Genomic DNA, 16,883 nt, shown 5'->3' with positions numbered 1-16,883 from the left:
GTCAGGAACCCTGTAATATCTGTCAGGCTTAACAGGAGCTGGAGGCAAGGAGTCAGAGGTAAGGCTAGACTCCGAAAACACATCATCTACAATGTCTAACACAGGAGGGATGGCTAGTGGCTTGTGCTGAAGTAGTAACAAGAAATCCCTGAGCCTCTTTTTAGATTCTGAGAAATCTTGGCTCTCCCAGTGGAAATGCTCCCTCATGGTATTTAAGGTTTCCCCAAAGGAAAAGTCCTCAGGAGGAGAAGCTGAAGGAATGGATTCTTCAGCATCAGAATCCTCATGGGGGGGGAAAGAATATTCCTGATCAGAAGAGGAATCAGAAGAAATGGAAACCTGATCTGAAGATTCATAGTCAGTCTCTTGCCTAGGCCTCTTATCAGGAGGGGGATGGGAACCCCTGATCAAGGTAATCAAGTCTTCGGCCATTTTGAGCATCTATTTTTTAGGCATGGAGACCTCTCCACGTGGCTCTTGAGTTTGCTTCTTTGCCTTTGAAGGAGCTTTAGTCTGTGCCTTTGAAGTTGGTTTAATGTATAGATGTTTGGGTCTGAATACACCCTCAGAAGCCGGTGCCTGCTCAGCGGCTCCGGACCCATCCGAAGGATTAGTGTCCGAGGCTTCAATACCTTGAGTTTCCAGTGGCATGGCCGACTCCACGTGGGAGTCTGTAGCGGCCTGCGACTCTAAAGTAGCGGTCATCAGGGGCTGCGAAAGCGCCTCACTGAGAACCGGCGACTGGCTTAGGAAAAGCTTCGTCATCGGTTTTGGGCCTCTGGTGTCTTTCTTTTTCTTTGCGTTTTTTGTGAACTCCGGTAGTCGGATGGCTTTCCGACGACATTTCTGGATAAGTAAACCTGCGTCCAAAGTAGTTCAAAGCAAAATCATACCAACGCTTAATAGTGCGTTGGTTAAATCTAGCACAAAACCGACAACCCAGAAAGTTATGATCGGGGCCTAGGCAAGGAATACAGTAAGAATGAAAGTCCTTATGAGGTATTTGCTTCCCACAAGAAATACAATTATTAATTTTTTCTGACATCAGTTCTGGAGCAAGAAAAAAGTATCCCCAATGGGGTACTTAGCTTTATAGAAGACTTCGGATCTGAAATTCGAACTCGAAAATCTCAGGAGTCGGCCGACCAGCACTTGCTAACTGCTTCTGCTTTGGGCACCGCGCGGCAAGAAAGACTAAAGAAAATGGCGTCGGCTGCTTCTTTTATATCCCTGACAACCTGATGTCAGGGAAGGGGCAACGACAGCCGACGCAGGACCCAAGACTTTGGAATTCAGGCCGAATGAGGGCAACCTGCCAGCAGGATTACCCAGATGTAATGACTGCAACAGTGAAACACGAAGAACATCTACTGGGGACAAGTCTATTTTCTTTTGGAAGGGGTAGCCTGGCTTCCCCTAATAAGCATAATAAGGTCTTCCACCATTTTAAGCATCTGAGACTGAGGCAAGGAAGCAGGTGCCTGAGCTTGGGTCATCGTTTTTTTGGGTGTGGTTCATACCCTGGGCCTTAGAAACTCGGTAGTTTTACAAAGAACTGAAGAAGAGAAAGAAGTCGTCGGTCTGTGTCAAGTATCGGTAGTGCGAAGTGCTTCCTCAGAAGTCGGTGCCTGCTCAGTGGCTCCGGACCCATCCAAAGTAGAGACATCCGCAGGATCCTTAGTCGAAGAAGAGTCTCACGGCATACCGGACTCCAAAAGGGTCTCGAGGCCTGCGAATCCACAGAAGCAGGCATCAGGGGCTGTGAAACAGCCTCACTGAGGACCTGAGAACTAATGACTAGCTTAACAGAAGTGTCGTCTGAAATTTTGGACCTGTGCCGTCTGTCTCTGTCTTTAGCCTTACTTTTTTTGGAAGATCGGTAGTCGGATGGCTTACCGAAGCCATATCGGAATTTGAGGACTGAGAGCGAAAATATCTAGCTACAATAAGGGCATGACGACGTATAGTTCTGGCGTTGAACAAAGCACAAAAGCAAGAGCGGGGGACATCGTGGTCTGGGCCTAAAAAGGTGACGCAGTAAAAATGGAAGTCTTGGTGTGGTATTTGCTTTCCACAGGCGAGACAATTAACTTTTTCTGACATCAGTTAGAGCAAGAAAAAAGGATCCCAAACGGGGTACTTAGCTTCAGAAGACTCTTCAATTTGGAAATGAAAACTCAGGTAGCGGCCGACTGGCACTCGTGTAAACTGCTTCTGCTTCGGGCTCCTCGGCAAGAAAGACTGATGTAATGGCTTCAGCTGCCTGATTTTATACCACTAACGACCTGACGTCAGTCCTGGAGCGACAGCAACCGACACAGAAATACTAAGCCTCTGGTTTTTGGGCCGACTGAGGGCTACCCCTGGCAGGATAACCCAAATGTGATGACTGCAACAGTGAAACACGAAGAACATCAGGACTAACAGGCTCCAATTCTGGGGACAGGCTCCTGAGTTCAAATTCCATAGGCGCCGAAACAGCTGGCGCCAATGAAGCAGATTTTGTCGGTTCCGAAATATTCGGAGCCGGAGATACAATTTTGCTTAATTTTTTTAACAGGCTCCGATTGCCCCAAAGAGGGAGATTATCTTTTAGTGGATTTGTCCAATTTAGATGAAGGTGACTTTGCTGATCCTGAAGTGCCTGGACCTTCTTCTACATCTTCCTGGAAGGGGGACTTCAATAAGCCTCTCACAATTAGCTTGTGTTTTCACTCTAGTAGCACTCTAGAACTGAATGAGTGACATATCGAACATGATTCCTGAAGATGTACTGCTCCCAAGCAATAGACACACACAGTATGGGACTCCGTTACCGTTATTGACATCTTCTGGCTGCACGTACTACACTTTTTAAAGCCTGAAGCCTTAGTTTCCTATGTTCCTTGGACTCCTTGGACATGTTTAAAATCAGTCCACAGACACACAACAGCAAAATAACTGCAACAACAGCAACTACTAAACCTTACAGCATATCATATAAAATATCAATTTTTTTTTTTTTTTTTTTTTTATAGAAACTTCAATCAAAAGAGAAAGAAAAGTTAGGTTGCTCTCCAACTAAAAACGGGCAGCAGCAACCCTCTAACTTAAATGGGCTGACACCCCTTTTATTTAAGCAGTAGGAAAACAATTAACAATAAACAATAACAAGATGCCCTCCAACTTAAACGAGCTGATGCTTTTCTATTTTCTCTAACAGTAATTGCAGAAAAAATTAACTGGGATAGGGAGAAACAAGGCATAAAGAAAAAAACGACGGCTAGAAGCAACAACACAGAAATGAAAATTCCTAACTACACCTACAAGAATAGCAAACGCTAACTTGTTTTAAAGTAGAACAAGAAAATTTTTTAGAGAAATAAAGGATAATAATGGTAATAAAGGTAGGATCACTTAGCCAGAGCCAAGATGGAAGCCACTGATCTGTTTAGCGGCAAATGAGATCTGGGGAGCTTCACTAGAGCATGATGGGACAGGGATACAGACATTAGTCAGTGGAAGACCTCCAGCTTTAGTACAAGGCTGAGTTGGAACCCAGCATCGGTTCTGAACCCAACCAGTAAGAATGAAGGCAAGACAGGCCAACATGACATCAATGGTCAAATACCGGGATAGATGTGCAAGGGAAAAAAAATGAGAGTACAGCCATACACTCAAAAAGTACTTCACAGATCAATGCCTGTTGGCTGTCATTTTGCAAAAGCAGTACACACACAGTTAAGTGGAAAGTTATTTCTGAACTGAAAAAAAAAATGCTTACACATACTACAGACTTCACTAACACATCACCCAGGTTTTAGTAAGGACTGTAAGCTAAAGAGTGCTGACAAATATCAGTGAAACGTGACAAAAGTATTAGCCTGATGGAGACAAACCAAGTCCAATAAACCATAAGACTGTATCACAGAGTCAGGCAAAAGATATAGATCAAAACTTCTTCATCTGTGCTGAAAACCTAACATGATTTCCAGTTATATTAGTGTTATTAATTTAGAGCATAAAGTACAATATAAAAAAAATAGCCATATTATTTTCTTGTCATTATTACATCACAATCTATGCAGTCTAGCTGCCATACAAATTTTAAAACAACTTACTCTGCATCTCCAGGCACTTGCAGGGACAGAATCCATTACAGGCTGAAGACAGTAAGTATGGTAACCCTTATCACAAGTGTCACAAACCAGCATCTGAGTGTCATCACCTGAATGCCTGAAAATGTAAAATAAATTACTGAGGTTTGCTGTTATTCATCATGCCAGACATTCACTTTACTACTCCACCTAGATTACCTTTTTCTTAAGTAAGACCTTCAAGGAGTAAACAAATTACTTTAAAGTACATTTCTGGTTCCTCTATAAAGCTCCATGTATTGGTCTTTTAAGAGTACATACATGCAACTCAAGGATTTCAGACAATTAGAACAAGTCTGCTGCAAACAAAAGGTGCCTTCTACAAAGAAGGTTAAAATAAATCATTTAACATTAGAAGACAATACATTTGTACAATAAAATATTTCTCAAAATGAAAAATTATTAAAAAATAACAAAAGGTTATTTGTAAATTAGACAAGGCAAGTAGGATGGCCAGTGTGGTGCAGCGGTTAGTGTTGTCGCCTCACAGCAAGAGGTTCCTTGGTGTGATTCTTGGCTGGGGTGACTTCTGTGCGGAGTCTGCATGTCCTCCCTGCGGTCGCGTGGGTTTCCTCCCACACTAGAAAGACATGCAGCAAGTGGACTGGACACACTAAACTGGCCCTAGGAGCAAGTGTATGTGTGCAAGTGAGTGGTACAGATAAACTATGGCAGCAGGGCTAGCCATGCGGCGATGCAACCTTGGCAAGAGATGATTGTCACTGTTGAAGAGACACCCCGACCCCATGTGCAAAAATGGGTCGAGGATGGATGGATAAGGCAAGAATAATTATACAGAAGGATCAAGCCCTGACTACAGCTCAGCTGACCTGGGTTTGATTAGCGGCAAGGGCAAATGATGGAGCAAGAGATAGGCAGGCTCATCCCAAGGGGTAGGTGGCTATTTTAAGTGTTCCCTGTGATGACTTCTGGTGTTGGCTGGGGATGCTGTCCAAAGAAAGGAAAGGGTGGTGGACATGGCTGAGTTGCTACAAAGGCAGGAAGTCGCAATCCATGTCCCCATTGCAAGCTTGCCTCTTGGATACAATCACAGGCACCAACACAGGAGGGGAGTAACAGGGGTAGGTCATTAAAAGTAAAAATATTCCCCAGCTGAAAAAGGGTGACAAGACCCCCAGGATGTCTTTAGGTTCTAAAATAGCCCTAGCTATATCGCAGTAAGTCCAATGGAGACAGCAGCTGGCTGACCCAGTGACAGATATGGGGCATTGGGTAGAAGGCCACAGGATGAAGCAGGGGAGCAAAAATTGTAAAAATATATATCTATAAATTCTGGATCTGCCAAGAGAAGATAGAGTAAAAAGATCTCAATTTAAGAATTTCACTTGACAAGGATGAAGGAAAGTTTTAGAGATAATGATCAGATTACAAAGTTAAGATGAATGATCTTCTTATACTAAAGATGGAAAGGTGTCATGTGCAAAGACATCTGGAACATGTAAAAACACTTCTAAAATCAAAAGACTCTTGTGAAGAAAAATGATGAGGCAATGTCTGCTTGCCTCTGTCTGTCAGGGGTTGTGGGGACATACAGGAGGTACGCCCAAAGTCACTGACTCCAGTGGAAACCAGACCTGTTCAGAAAAGTGGTAACTAAACTCTGTGGTGGGCAGGCATAAGAGTAGAAGACTAGTGCATAAGCAGCTTCTCATGTCCCAGCATATCAGGAAGTTAGGCTGCATTAACAAGAAAAATCCCTCTCACAAGCAGTGAACATGCTTTTGTAGGTGGCACTACTCTTCTACCTCTTTCCATGTGATTTCCACTACCCTTTCCCAAGTCACTAGTTATCCTGAGGCTGACAACATGTGGCCTGAGGTGCTACACTTCACAGGAAGACCTGAAGAATTAGAACTAGTCTAGCAGCAGATGGTTAAGACAAAAAACAAAAATGGGTTAAAACAGAACAGGAAAAAAATCTAAATCCAGAGACTGCACAAAATTCCAGGCTACAAGCTTCATTTTAATATACTTCCATTCTCTGTAGACCAGTGAAGAATAAGCTGCTTAATCACAGAGAAAAAAAGGCTGAAATTTAATGTCCAGGAATAGTCTACTAGTTAAAAGTATAAACAGCTTCCCTCATTATTGGCACATTTATTCCAAAATCCATCCTCTGCTATGTCTGTACAGCCCAGGTGAACTACATAAGTTACATATTTAGTGCAACAACATATAAAATGTACTAGCAATTTCATTATTGTCACTCAAAGGCTAAGAAAATCAGGACCTAGTCAGCCCAGCACCTAAAATCTTCTGAGGATACCCAAGTACCCTTTTACTTAAAATGCTAAGCAAACTAGATCCTTTCTCTAGACTTCTCAAAGCCTTAGCAAAGCAGAGCAATAACTACAGAAAGCAATACTTCTATAAAGACAAACAGAAACCATGACCAACACCCTCCATGCCAGAAAGGACTGGGCAAGGGGAAGGATGGTTGGCATAATGATAAAGCTGGAACTGCCAATCCAGATTTATCATTACAGCAAATATGTAACTTGTGTATCTGAATGTGGGAGTTCCAGTTCCCTTAACTCAGGGCTTGAACTCCAAAACTAACCATCTTGGTGGTTCCTCATGGAAGTACAACCCTAACAACAGTGACAGTAAAGAAGCCCTGGACAAAGATCACATTCAGTTTACAGTGCTTTGGAAAAATGTGCACGGATGCCTAAGTAACATCCACACAAACACCATTCAATGACGCAGTCTTAAAGAAAGCCTGAGAGGTAGCAACAGTTTGGGCAGAGTAAGCCAAAGACTGATGATAAAAGTTTGCTATACTTTTGGAACTAAAACTGGATACATTGAGAAAACCAGTTTGACAAGAACAAGCTGGAGACCTTAGCACACAACTGTTTTCCAAAGAAGGATACGAAAAACTGGGAATCCGGATTCCTAACAGCCTCTGTTTAGTCAAGATAAATCCTAAATCACATCAACATCCGTGCAATGCAATTAACATTCACCACTGCTTGGGTAATTAGGGAGAACTACAAGAAGACTAACAGCCTGGTTTAGAACACCTTCTGTTACTGCCATGGGCAAAAATAGTTTTCATGGATATGTTACATTTACAAAACACCAGGAAAAGATTCATCAACTCAAAAATTCTCCAGGCTGAAGGGGCAGCAACTAGAGTTTTCCATGATAAAACCCTGCCAAAGTGGTTCATTCAAAGGATGTTGGAGTCAATTTTTACAGCACACATTACAGACACCATGGGAAAAATGAATGCTTGGTGGGAGGACACAAGAGAGGAACACTTCACAAAGGTTTTACCTTCTTTCAAGGAGGCCAAGGGCAAAAACTCAGCACCCTGATGGAAAGCAGAGATAACAGCTGTATGAACCTCTGTATGAACCTCTACTAAAAGATAGGTCTAAGTAAAAAATCCAAGCTGGATAAGGCCAACACTCAAACAGGAAAAACTATGCAGTCAATCATAAAGCTGAAGATCTGGGTGAAATCTGCCACAAAGGTGAAAAAGGAGACTTCAGGATGGCTTCAGATGGAAAGTCTGTGCCACAAGATGAGTACAGAGCAGGGGAATCCACATATACAGGCCTAACAGAAGTTATCAGAATGATTTTGGTTTTATACATATTTGTCTTCTCCAGAAATAATGAAATAAATGGAAACAGCATACCAAGGAAATGAAATACAAGTGCCATTTCTAGAAGAGTGCAATGTCCTAATGTGATACAAATACAGGAAAAAATAATGTATTTTGTGTTGGCTAGAAATGTAAGCAGCTTGCAGAAAAAAATCTCACACAATGAAATAATGCCTGCAATACTTATGGAATGAAAAGATCACTCACAGGCTATCTGTAGGCATCAACTAAGCCAGTCTGTTAAGATAGCCCAGGAAGTTGCTGTTTATGAAAAAGCTAACTGCAGAAAGTACAGTTGTGTACACTTACCATAAATGTAGATGTTCAAATGTATTCACTGTTGTAGTCATCACTTGTGGGTTATCCCTGCTGGGTAGCCCTTGGTCAGCCCAAATACCATAGTCAAGCTTTTCACCTGCGCCACTACATCAGTTTTTCTTGCCCTAACCTGTAGGAACCCCTGGAAGGAAATGTTATAGAGAGTCCCTGGTGGCCCAAAGCCACAAGAATGACAGTTAATCTCCAAAAATAATAAGATTAAGGGGGAAGGTGGGAGGGAAAACAGGACTGCAACTGTGAATACACTCGAACATCTACATTTATGGTATGTGTACACAATGGTATTATGTTCTTCGTGTTTCACTGTTGCAGTCATCACTTGTGGGAGGATTCCCAAAGCTGAGTAATGGGAGGATGGAAGTATGAAATTCCTAGGATTGAGCAAGCATGCCCTGCAGGACTGCAGAGTCAAAGCCTGCCCGAGCCCTGGAGAACAGAGGCAGGTGGTAGTGTTTGGTGAAGGTGTGGACCAAGGTCTAAGTGGCAACTTCCAGGATGTCCCTGGTGGGTACTCCTCGAAGGAAGGCAGTGGAAGTAGAGGCTGCCCTAGTGGAATGTGCTCCGACAGATTGAAAAGTGTTGCAGAATTGTATGCAGTGAGATATCGTTTGGAGATAGGCTTCCCCTCTTTCCCTGGGGTGAAGCCAACCAACAGTTGATCCGTCTTCCTAATGGACTTTGTTCTATCCAGGTAGTATCTTAGCTGTCTGTGCACATCCAGTGTGTGCATAATTCTCTCCCCTTTATTCTGAGGGTTTGGAAAAAAGGTGGGGAGATGCATCTCCTGGTTTAGGGTCACATCTGATACTACCTTTGGCATGAATGAAGGATTAGTCCTGAGAGACACCCTGTCTGCATGGAAGATAATAAGAAGTTATGTACCTACCATAACGTTCCATGTTAGTTTTCTTCTCACCTTCTTTCTTGCTGGATGGGTTCGGAGCCGATCCTCGGCTCCGACTCTGCCTATACTATAGCTCGAGAGCTATTTTTTACCGGCTCGAGGCAGCCCTATAGCCCACAATACCATGCGCTAACTCCCCAGATCTCATTTATCATAGAATTTTTTGTTACCAACAAAAAAAAATTTATATAAATATATATATATATATATAAACAGTCTCCCTGGCAATAGTAGTCATGATATGGGAACCTTGGAAAAAGGGGCAACATCATGAAATAGAAGGATCTCAGAACCTTCAAGTCTGTCTAGGCTAGGGGGCAGGAGGGAGGGACGCAAGAAAGAAGGCGAGAAGAAGACAACTAACATGGAACGTTATGGTAAGTACATAACTTCTTAATGTTAAGTTGTCATTCTCGCCTTCATTCATGCTGGATGGGACAGCGTCCCTAGCACCTTGTTCCTGGGTGGCTCAACGGTACAGACTCCTGAGTACAGTGGAACCAAAGTTAGCTCTATTTCTGGAGGCTATATCCAGTTTGTAATGGGTAATAAAGGTATGTTGAGAAGCCCAAGTAGCTGCTGCACAAATGGCATCTAAAGGTAACTTTGCTTGAAAGGCTGTTGAAATCGATAGCGCCCTGGTTGAATGAGCCTTAGGTTTTGAAGGAAGTTGTTTATGTCTCAACTCCTAGACAAAGGTAATGATGGAAGCTAACCACCTAGAAAGGGTTACCTTTGAAACTGGAAGTCCTTTCCTCCCGTCAGCATAAGAAAGGAAGAGTTGTTCTGACTTCCTGAATTGTTTTGTTCTGTCTAGATAATACCGCAATTGGCGATGAACATCCAAGGAATGTAGTTTCTGTTCAGCCCGGTTTGAATAATTTGGGAAGAAAACCGGCAAGAGAATAATGTGATTCAGATTTGATTCAGAAGAAACTTTAGGTAGAAAGGAAGGGTTTGTTCTGAGAGCTACTCTGTCTTTATGAAAGACCAAATAAGGGGAACGGGTAGACAAGGCTTGAAGCTCTGACACTCTGCCAGCAGAAGTTATAGCCACTAGAAATAGAGTCTTCCAAGAGAGGAGCTTGAGAGAACAAGAAGCTGCAGGCTCAAAGGGAGGAAGAATTAGTGAAGATAACACTAAATTCAGGTCCCATTGTGGAGGAGGATCCTTAATGGGAGGTCTGAGTAAGAAAATGCCCTTGAGGAAAGCTTTACAGAGTTTATGGGACATAATACTGGTTTACGAAAGTCCTACATGGAAATTGGCAATGGCCGCTAGTTGAACTCTGATAGTGGCTGCCGATGAACCTGCATGAAAAAGCTCTGCCAGAAAATCAAGAACTTTGTGAATTGGAGCAATAAAAGGGTCTAAGGACCTAGCTTGTGCCCAAAAGGAAAAACGCTTCCATTTGCTCGCATAAGTCTTCCTGGTATTAGACTTATGGGAGGCAAGAATAATGTCACGGACAGGAAGAGAAATGAGGGGAAGCCTGGCTAAGGTTGGAAGTGGAGCAACCAAGCTGTGAGGTTGAGGGACTGAAGAGACTGGTGCAGTTTGCCCGTCAGATGGGTCAAAAGATCTGGAAATGGTTCCAGATGCCAGGACTGTTCCAGAAGGTATCGGTGCAGGAACGGAAACCATACTTGTCGAGGCCAGTAAGGAGCAATGAGGATCATTTTGGATCTCAATGCGGTTGCTTTCTGAATTAACTTTGGGATCAACGGAAAAGGGGGAAAAGCGTATAGAAGACCCCGAGGCCAATCATGGACTAGAGCATCTCTGGGGGGGGTGGCCTGGTAGGGGGAAGAGAGTGAAGAAGTCAAGGCACTTGCTGTTTTGAGGTGTTGCAAAAAGGTCGCAGCAAGGCTGGCCCCACTTCTGGAAAATTCTCTCTACTACCGCTTGATGTAGAGACCACTCGTGAGGCATGAGAATTGTTCTGCTCAATCTGTCCGCTATGACATTGAATCTCCCGGGGATGTGCGTTGCTATCAGAAACCGTTGAGAGGAGATCGCCCACTGCCAAAGTCTGAGTGCTTCTCGACATAGGGGGTAGGACTTTGTTCCGCCCTGCTTGTTTATGTACCACACTACGGACATATTGTCCGTTTGAACTGCTATAGTGCCCGTGGGAAGAGAGTCCTGAAGGGCTCGCAACGATAAAAGCACTGCTCTCATCTCTAGGACATTTATGTGCAGGTGGCATTCTAATTGTTGCCACGTGCCCTGTACAGTCCTGCCATGATAATGCCCCCCCCATCCGATCAGGGAGGCATCCGTTGTCACCGTGGCAACTGGAGGGGGAATAACAAAGGGTCTGCCCTGAAGAAGTTGAGGGGAGACTATCCACCAGGCGAGGTGTTTCTTGCAAGTCGGGGTTATCAAGATGTTGTGAGTCATAGGAAGTTGTTGGTAGGACTACTGAGAGAAAAGCATCCACTGAAGAATTCTCATATGGAAGCGGGCTAAGGGAAGAAGGGGAATCGCCGCTGCCATGAGGCCCAATGTTTTCAGTACTAACTTGACGAACTTTGTTGGACTGAATCAGAAGGTGGACATTCTGCCTTATATCTATCACTCTCTGAGGTGTTAAAGTTCCAGACATTTCTGTGGTGTTTAACACGGCACCTATGAAGTTTATACATTGACAAGGTGACAAGACGGATTTGGCAAAATTTATGGAAATACCTAACCTGTTGCAAATGTGAATGGTGTAACCCCTGGTTATGATAAGATGCTGCTTGGTGGTAGCGGTAATGAGCTAGTCGTCTAAATATGGAAACACCTGGAATCCTTTTTGTCTCAGGTGAGCCGTGACCACTGCCAAACATTTGGTGAACACCCGGGGGGGCTGTGGTGAGACCAAAGGGCAGGGCTCTGAATTGGTAATGACTGGCTCCCAGCCGAAAGCAGAGAAACCTCCTGGAGCGCCTGTGTATCTTTATGTGATAGTACGCGTCCTGTAGGTCTAACGAGCACATCCAGTTGTCTCTGCCCAAGAAGGGCAGAATGGACTGCAGCGTTACCATCCAAAATTTTGTCTTCTGCACAGATTTGTTCAGTCTGCTGAGATCCAAAATGGTTCTCCAGTCTCCTGTCTTTTTTGGTACCAAAAAGAACCTGGAGTAGATTCCGGATCCTAGCTGGTCTGCTGGGACTGCCTGGATGACTCTTTTTTTTAACAGCTTTTCTATTTCCAGCTGTGCCTGACCCCTTTGTCCGGGTGGTACGTCTGGGAGGGGTCCTGGCAATTGGTTTGGAGGGGAAATGAAGGGGATTTTGTAACCCTCGGATATAATCAACTGTACCCATTTGTCTTGAGAGAGGGATTGCCAGGCTTCTGGGTACAGAGATAATCTTCCCCCGACTGCCTCCGAAGGTGGACAGTCGGGCAGCTGAAAGGGTTGGTCAGGGAAGGACTCCCTGGAACCCTGGTTCTGTGGACCCCCTCTGCCCATGGGGCGGCATCTATTGTTATCCCCCCTGCCTCTAGGGGGAATTTCACCACGTGTGGCGGGCGCAACTCCCTGTGGTTTACGGAACCACATCTTTCCACCCTTCTGACCTTTGGGGTATGGTCTAGATGGTGTGGAAAAGTGGACTCCCATGGCAGAGAGAGAGTCTTACCATCTTGCTTGCACCTGGTGAGGGTATTCTTCACCTGAGGTCCAAACAATTCTGAACCATCAAAGGGGGTGTTGGTGAAGGACGCCTTGAAGGGATCAGCAAAATTACAGAGTCGCATCCAGGCATGACGTCTCAACGCAACACCTGTGCCTGCGGCCCTACTTGCTCCATCGGCTGCATAAGAGATAAGCCGCATGGAGGAATTGGCAATGGAATTCAGGGTAGCCAGCTGGGAGTTAATCTTGTCCTGATACCCCGCAGCAGAAGGATCCTGCACAGTTTCACCCAGTTCTTTGAGCAAATCTCTCTGAAGGCGGGTGAAATGACAAATAGTTCAGCGATCGCATAGCAAAGGTCGCTGAAGCAAATGTCCGCTTACCGTACCTGTCCATGGTCCTGGACTCTGTTAGGAGGATGAACAGGTACAGAAGGATCAGCTAATTCCTTCTTAGTGGCAGCTGCTACCACCATAGCATCTACCGAGACACCTTTGTTGAGAAATGTCTTGTCCACCGGAGCAGAAATAAATTTTGAAGGCCTCCTAGGGGTAGGTTCCATGGAGTCAGGAGCTGCCCACGCCTTTCTGGCCACCACTTCCATCAGTGGGTCGAAAGGGGGGGGACACCCAGGAGGTGGAAGGGCGAGATCCAAAGGCATCAAGGTAAACCGACTCATCCTCGGAGGGTTTGAGTGTGGACCAATTCCCCCTCTGTTTCAGGATCTCTAGTATGTCTGAAAAGGAGACATCTTCAGAGGGGGATCTGGGAGAGCCCTCCGACTCATCCAAGTCGGTGTCCGAGGTTACAGACTCAGGGGAGTCTACGTGATTCCTCTTGCACTTTCTTTTCCTAGGTGGCTCTCCTGAAGCTTCAGGAGAGGCCTCGGAGGAGGATGAGATACCCAAAGTGGGTACCTTATGCGTTGGATCTCTGCTATCAGTTGCAAGAGGATGGCCAGAGACCGTAACAGGCACTGTGAAGGGAGGAGCTGAAGAACCCAACCTTGGAGCGGACACTGGATCCAGCACGCTCCTCATCACCTCGACAGCCCCCCTATCAGGCACCGAAGACAGTCCCGGCTCCGAAGACACCAGAACCACCCCCGGCACCGACAGAGAAGGCTCCGAGAATGATGTCAGGGCTGAACTAACCAGAGCCGATGCTCCGAGAGGGACAGCGGGGTCGGACAAGGGTCCGATGCCACTCGCCCCCTCGGAGCCGACAATGGAGTCTCGGCGCCCGGACTTCTCCACGGACGGTACCAATGAAGAAGTCGGAGACAACGACGCCGGAGCCAAAGGTGGAAGTATCGGCTCCGACGTGGGCAAGGTTACAGTTCCGACAAACTCTGGCTCCGAACTCGACTGGAGAGTCAGAGGAGGAATCGAAGGCGGCACCGAGGGAGCCACAGTCTGGTGAGATGGGCTTTGGAGTATTTGGGCCAGTGCCTGAGATTTTATGAGTCTACTGACCACCCTCTCAATATCGTGGTCGGAAAGCCTAGACTACCTGGAGGAATGAGTCCTATGACTCCGCTCCGATAGAAGGGGTGATCTTGGAGCCGATCGGACAGACTCTAATGAAGGGGATCTAGAGCGCTTGCGCGCTGATGTCAGCTCCGATACAGGTTTCGGAGCGGGTACGATCTTGCTCACCTCGGCTCCGACTGGAGCCGATGTCGGAGCAATCTCAGTTTCACCAGCCCTCGACTCAGAAGCTGGAGCCGAGGGCTTGGCGGGCTTAGACGACTTCCCCGAGCCAGACTTGGACGGGGAGTCATCGGGCTTCAATAAGCCCCTCAAAATAAGTTTATTACGACGCTCCTGCAGGACTCTAACTAAATCCGTGGCAGACGGAACAAGAGTCTTGCAGATGCAAAGGTCCCAAGCAGTAGACGCAAGAAGTGTGACAGTGTCAGAGACCTCTTCTGACAGCACGAGTCACACTTCTTGAATCCCGAGACCTTAGCTTCTTTAGACATCGTTACCCTAAAGACAGTAACACAGTCAGCACACCCAGTCACTCGACTTTCACACCAAGGGGGAGTTAAGGGGCTGACTAAAACAACAACTCACACACACAATAATGGGGGAGAGTAAACAAAAACTAAAGCCTGTAGGCCCGATTAGAAAATTTAACTAAAGGGGTGGGTAGGGCTTAACGAAAAAATCACTAATAGGTAATTTAGGTAAAACAATATCAATGGGGAACTAATCTGAAAAAAAAAAAACTAACCTCAAGTTTTGAATAATTTGCTGAAATTTCTTTTACTGACCTGAGCCGGCAAAAATAGGCAACCTTGCAGCAAAGCGGCAAACGAGATCTGGGGAGTTAGCGCATGGTAATGTGGGATATAGGGCTGCCTCGAGCCGGTAAAAAATAGCTCTCGAGCTATAGTATAGGCCGAGTCGGCGCCGAGGATCAGCTACGAACCCATCCAGCAAGAATGAAGGTGAGAATGACAACTTAACATTGAAGGGTTCAGTGGCCATGAGTGCTTGAGGTTCTGACACCCTCCTAGCTGAGGTAATAGCCAAGAGGAAGGCAGTCTTCCAGGAAAGGTGTTTTAGGTCTGCTGATGCAGCTGGTTTGAAGGGAGGCAATGTCAGTTTTTCTAAGACATAGTTCAGGTCCCAGGCTGGGGTGGGTGCCCTTCTAGGGGGCCTAATGTTAGATAGACCTCTGAGGAATTGCTTAATCAAAGGGTGACAGAAGACAGGCAGTTCAGCATGAAAGGGTGCTGAAATGGCTGAGGCGTTGATTTTAATGGAGGAAAAGGAGAGACCCTTGTTAATTAGCTCCACTGTGTAGTCCAGAATAAGTGGGAGGGATGGCTGGGAGCTGCTGTGACCTTTTGATAGGCACCAGGAGTTGAATCGTTTCCATTTCTTTGAGTAAGATTTCCTGGTGCTGGGCCTTCTGGCTTCCTTAATAATGTCTAGAACCTGCTTGCTCAACTGTGGGTTATCCCCGGTCCCTGGGGGATAAGCCATGCAGAAAGTTTGAGTGTGTGTGGGTTTGGATGCAGAATCTCCCCTCTGGCTTGTGTCAGGAGGTCTGCAGTTAAAGGCAGGAGTCTGTAAGTCTCTTTGGTCAGGCTGAGCAGCAAGGGGTACCAATGTTGCCTGGGCCAATCTGGTACTACAAAGATGGCTTTTGGTCCTTCCTGCCTTATTTTGAGCAGTACCCTTGGGAGTAAGGGCGGGGGGGGGGGGACGCATAAATGAAGAGAATGGTCCATTGGAATGAGAGAGCATCCACTTTCAAGCTAGGGGTGGAACTCCCTGGTGCAGAATTTGTGCAGCTGATTGTTGTGTTGAAAGGCAAAGAGGTCCACCTCTGGTGTCCCCCAGGCCTGGGTGATTTGGAGGAATGTCCCCTTTTGGAGTTTCCACTCATGAGGGTCTAAGTAGTTTCTGCTTAGATGGTCTGCTAGGGTGCTGTTTACTCCTGGGATATAATGGGCTATCAGGTGTAGGCCCAAGGAGGAGGACATCTGCCAGAGGCTCATGGCTAGTCAGCAGAGAGGGTAGGAGTGTGTCCCCCCCTGCTTGCTGATGTACCACATGACTGTGGTATTGTCTGTTTTTATGAGGAGGACATCAGGTTTTAGGTGGTCTTGGAAGGATGTGAAAGCCTTGTGAACTGCCATCATTTCCTTTAGGGTGATGTGCCAGTGAAGATGCCTGAGGTGCCAAGAGTCTTGGGTGTACCGGGTGTCTAAATGAGCACCCCAAGCTAGGTCTGAGGCATCTGTGGTGATAGTCTGGCCTTGAGGAAGGTAGGTGAAGGGAAGGCCTTTGTTCTAAGTGCAGGCCTCTGCCCACCAAAGAAACTTGTTCCTTATGTATGGAATGAGGGGGAGAGTGGTCTCCACAGACTGACAGTGTTGGCACCAAAAGGTTCTTTAGGTACCACTGGAGTTTCCTCATGTGCAGCCTGGCCAGGGGAACCATCAGAATGTAGGATGACATGTAACCCAATGCTTGCAGAATTTTCCTTGCTATGGGTTTTTTTCTGAGCGTTAACTGGGAGAAGTAATTTGGCAGAAAGCATTGTTTTTCTGGTGAGAGGAAGGCTGTTTGGGAGGCTGTGTCCAGGAGTGCACCCAAGAAGGTGATATGCCTGGAGGGGTTTAGGTTTGATTTTTTTTCTAATGATAGTGAACCCTACAGAGGTTAGGGTTGTTTGGACAAAGCAGGTCCTGTAGTAACTTCTATCTGCCTGGATTAGGCAC

At 45.8% G+C, this 16,883-nt stretch overlaps 1 protein-coding gene across 1 annotated transcript in view; it reads right to left on the bottom strand.

Annotated features, from left to right (window-relative positions):
• KMT2C (lysine methyltransferase 2C) overlaps positions 1-16,883 on the bottom strand; it is a gene marked incomplete in the record, with an annotated part of 4,117,755 nt that overhangs the window by 3,280,223 nt on the left and 820,649 nt on the right. Inside the window, 1 exon segment of the mRNA XM_044066891.1 lies at positions 4,101-4,215. Coding sequence (XP_043922826.1) covers positions 4,101-4,215 — 115 coding nt within the window.

This window comes from Protopterus annectens, chromosome 3.part1 (assembly GCF_019279795.1).
Source record: "Protopterus annectens isolate FY-2018-M chromosome 3.part1, PAN1.0, whole genome shotgun sequence".
Classification (NCBI taxonomy): domain Eukaryota; kingdom Metazoa; phylum Chordata; order Ceratodontiformes; family Protopteridae; genus Protopterus; species Protopterus annectens.
Note: the sequence above shows the minus strand (reverse complement) of the source record. Positions and strands in the feature narration are given on the sequence as shown.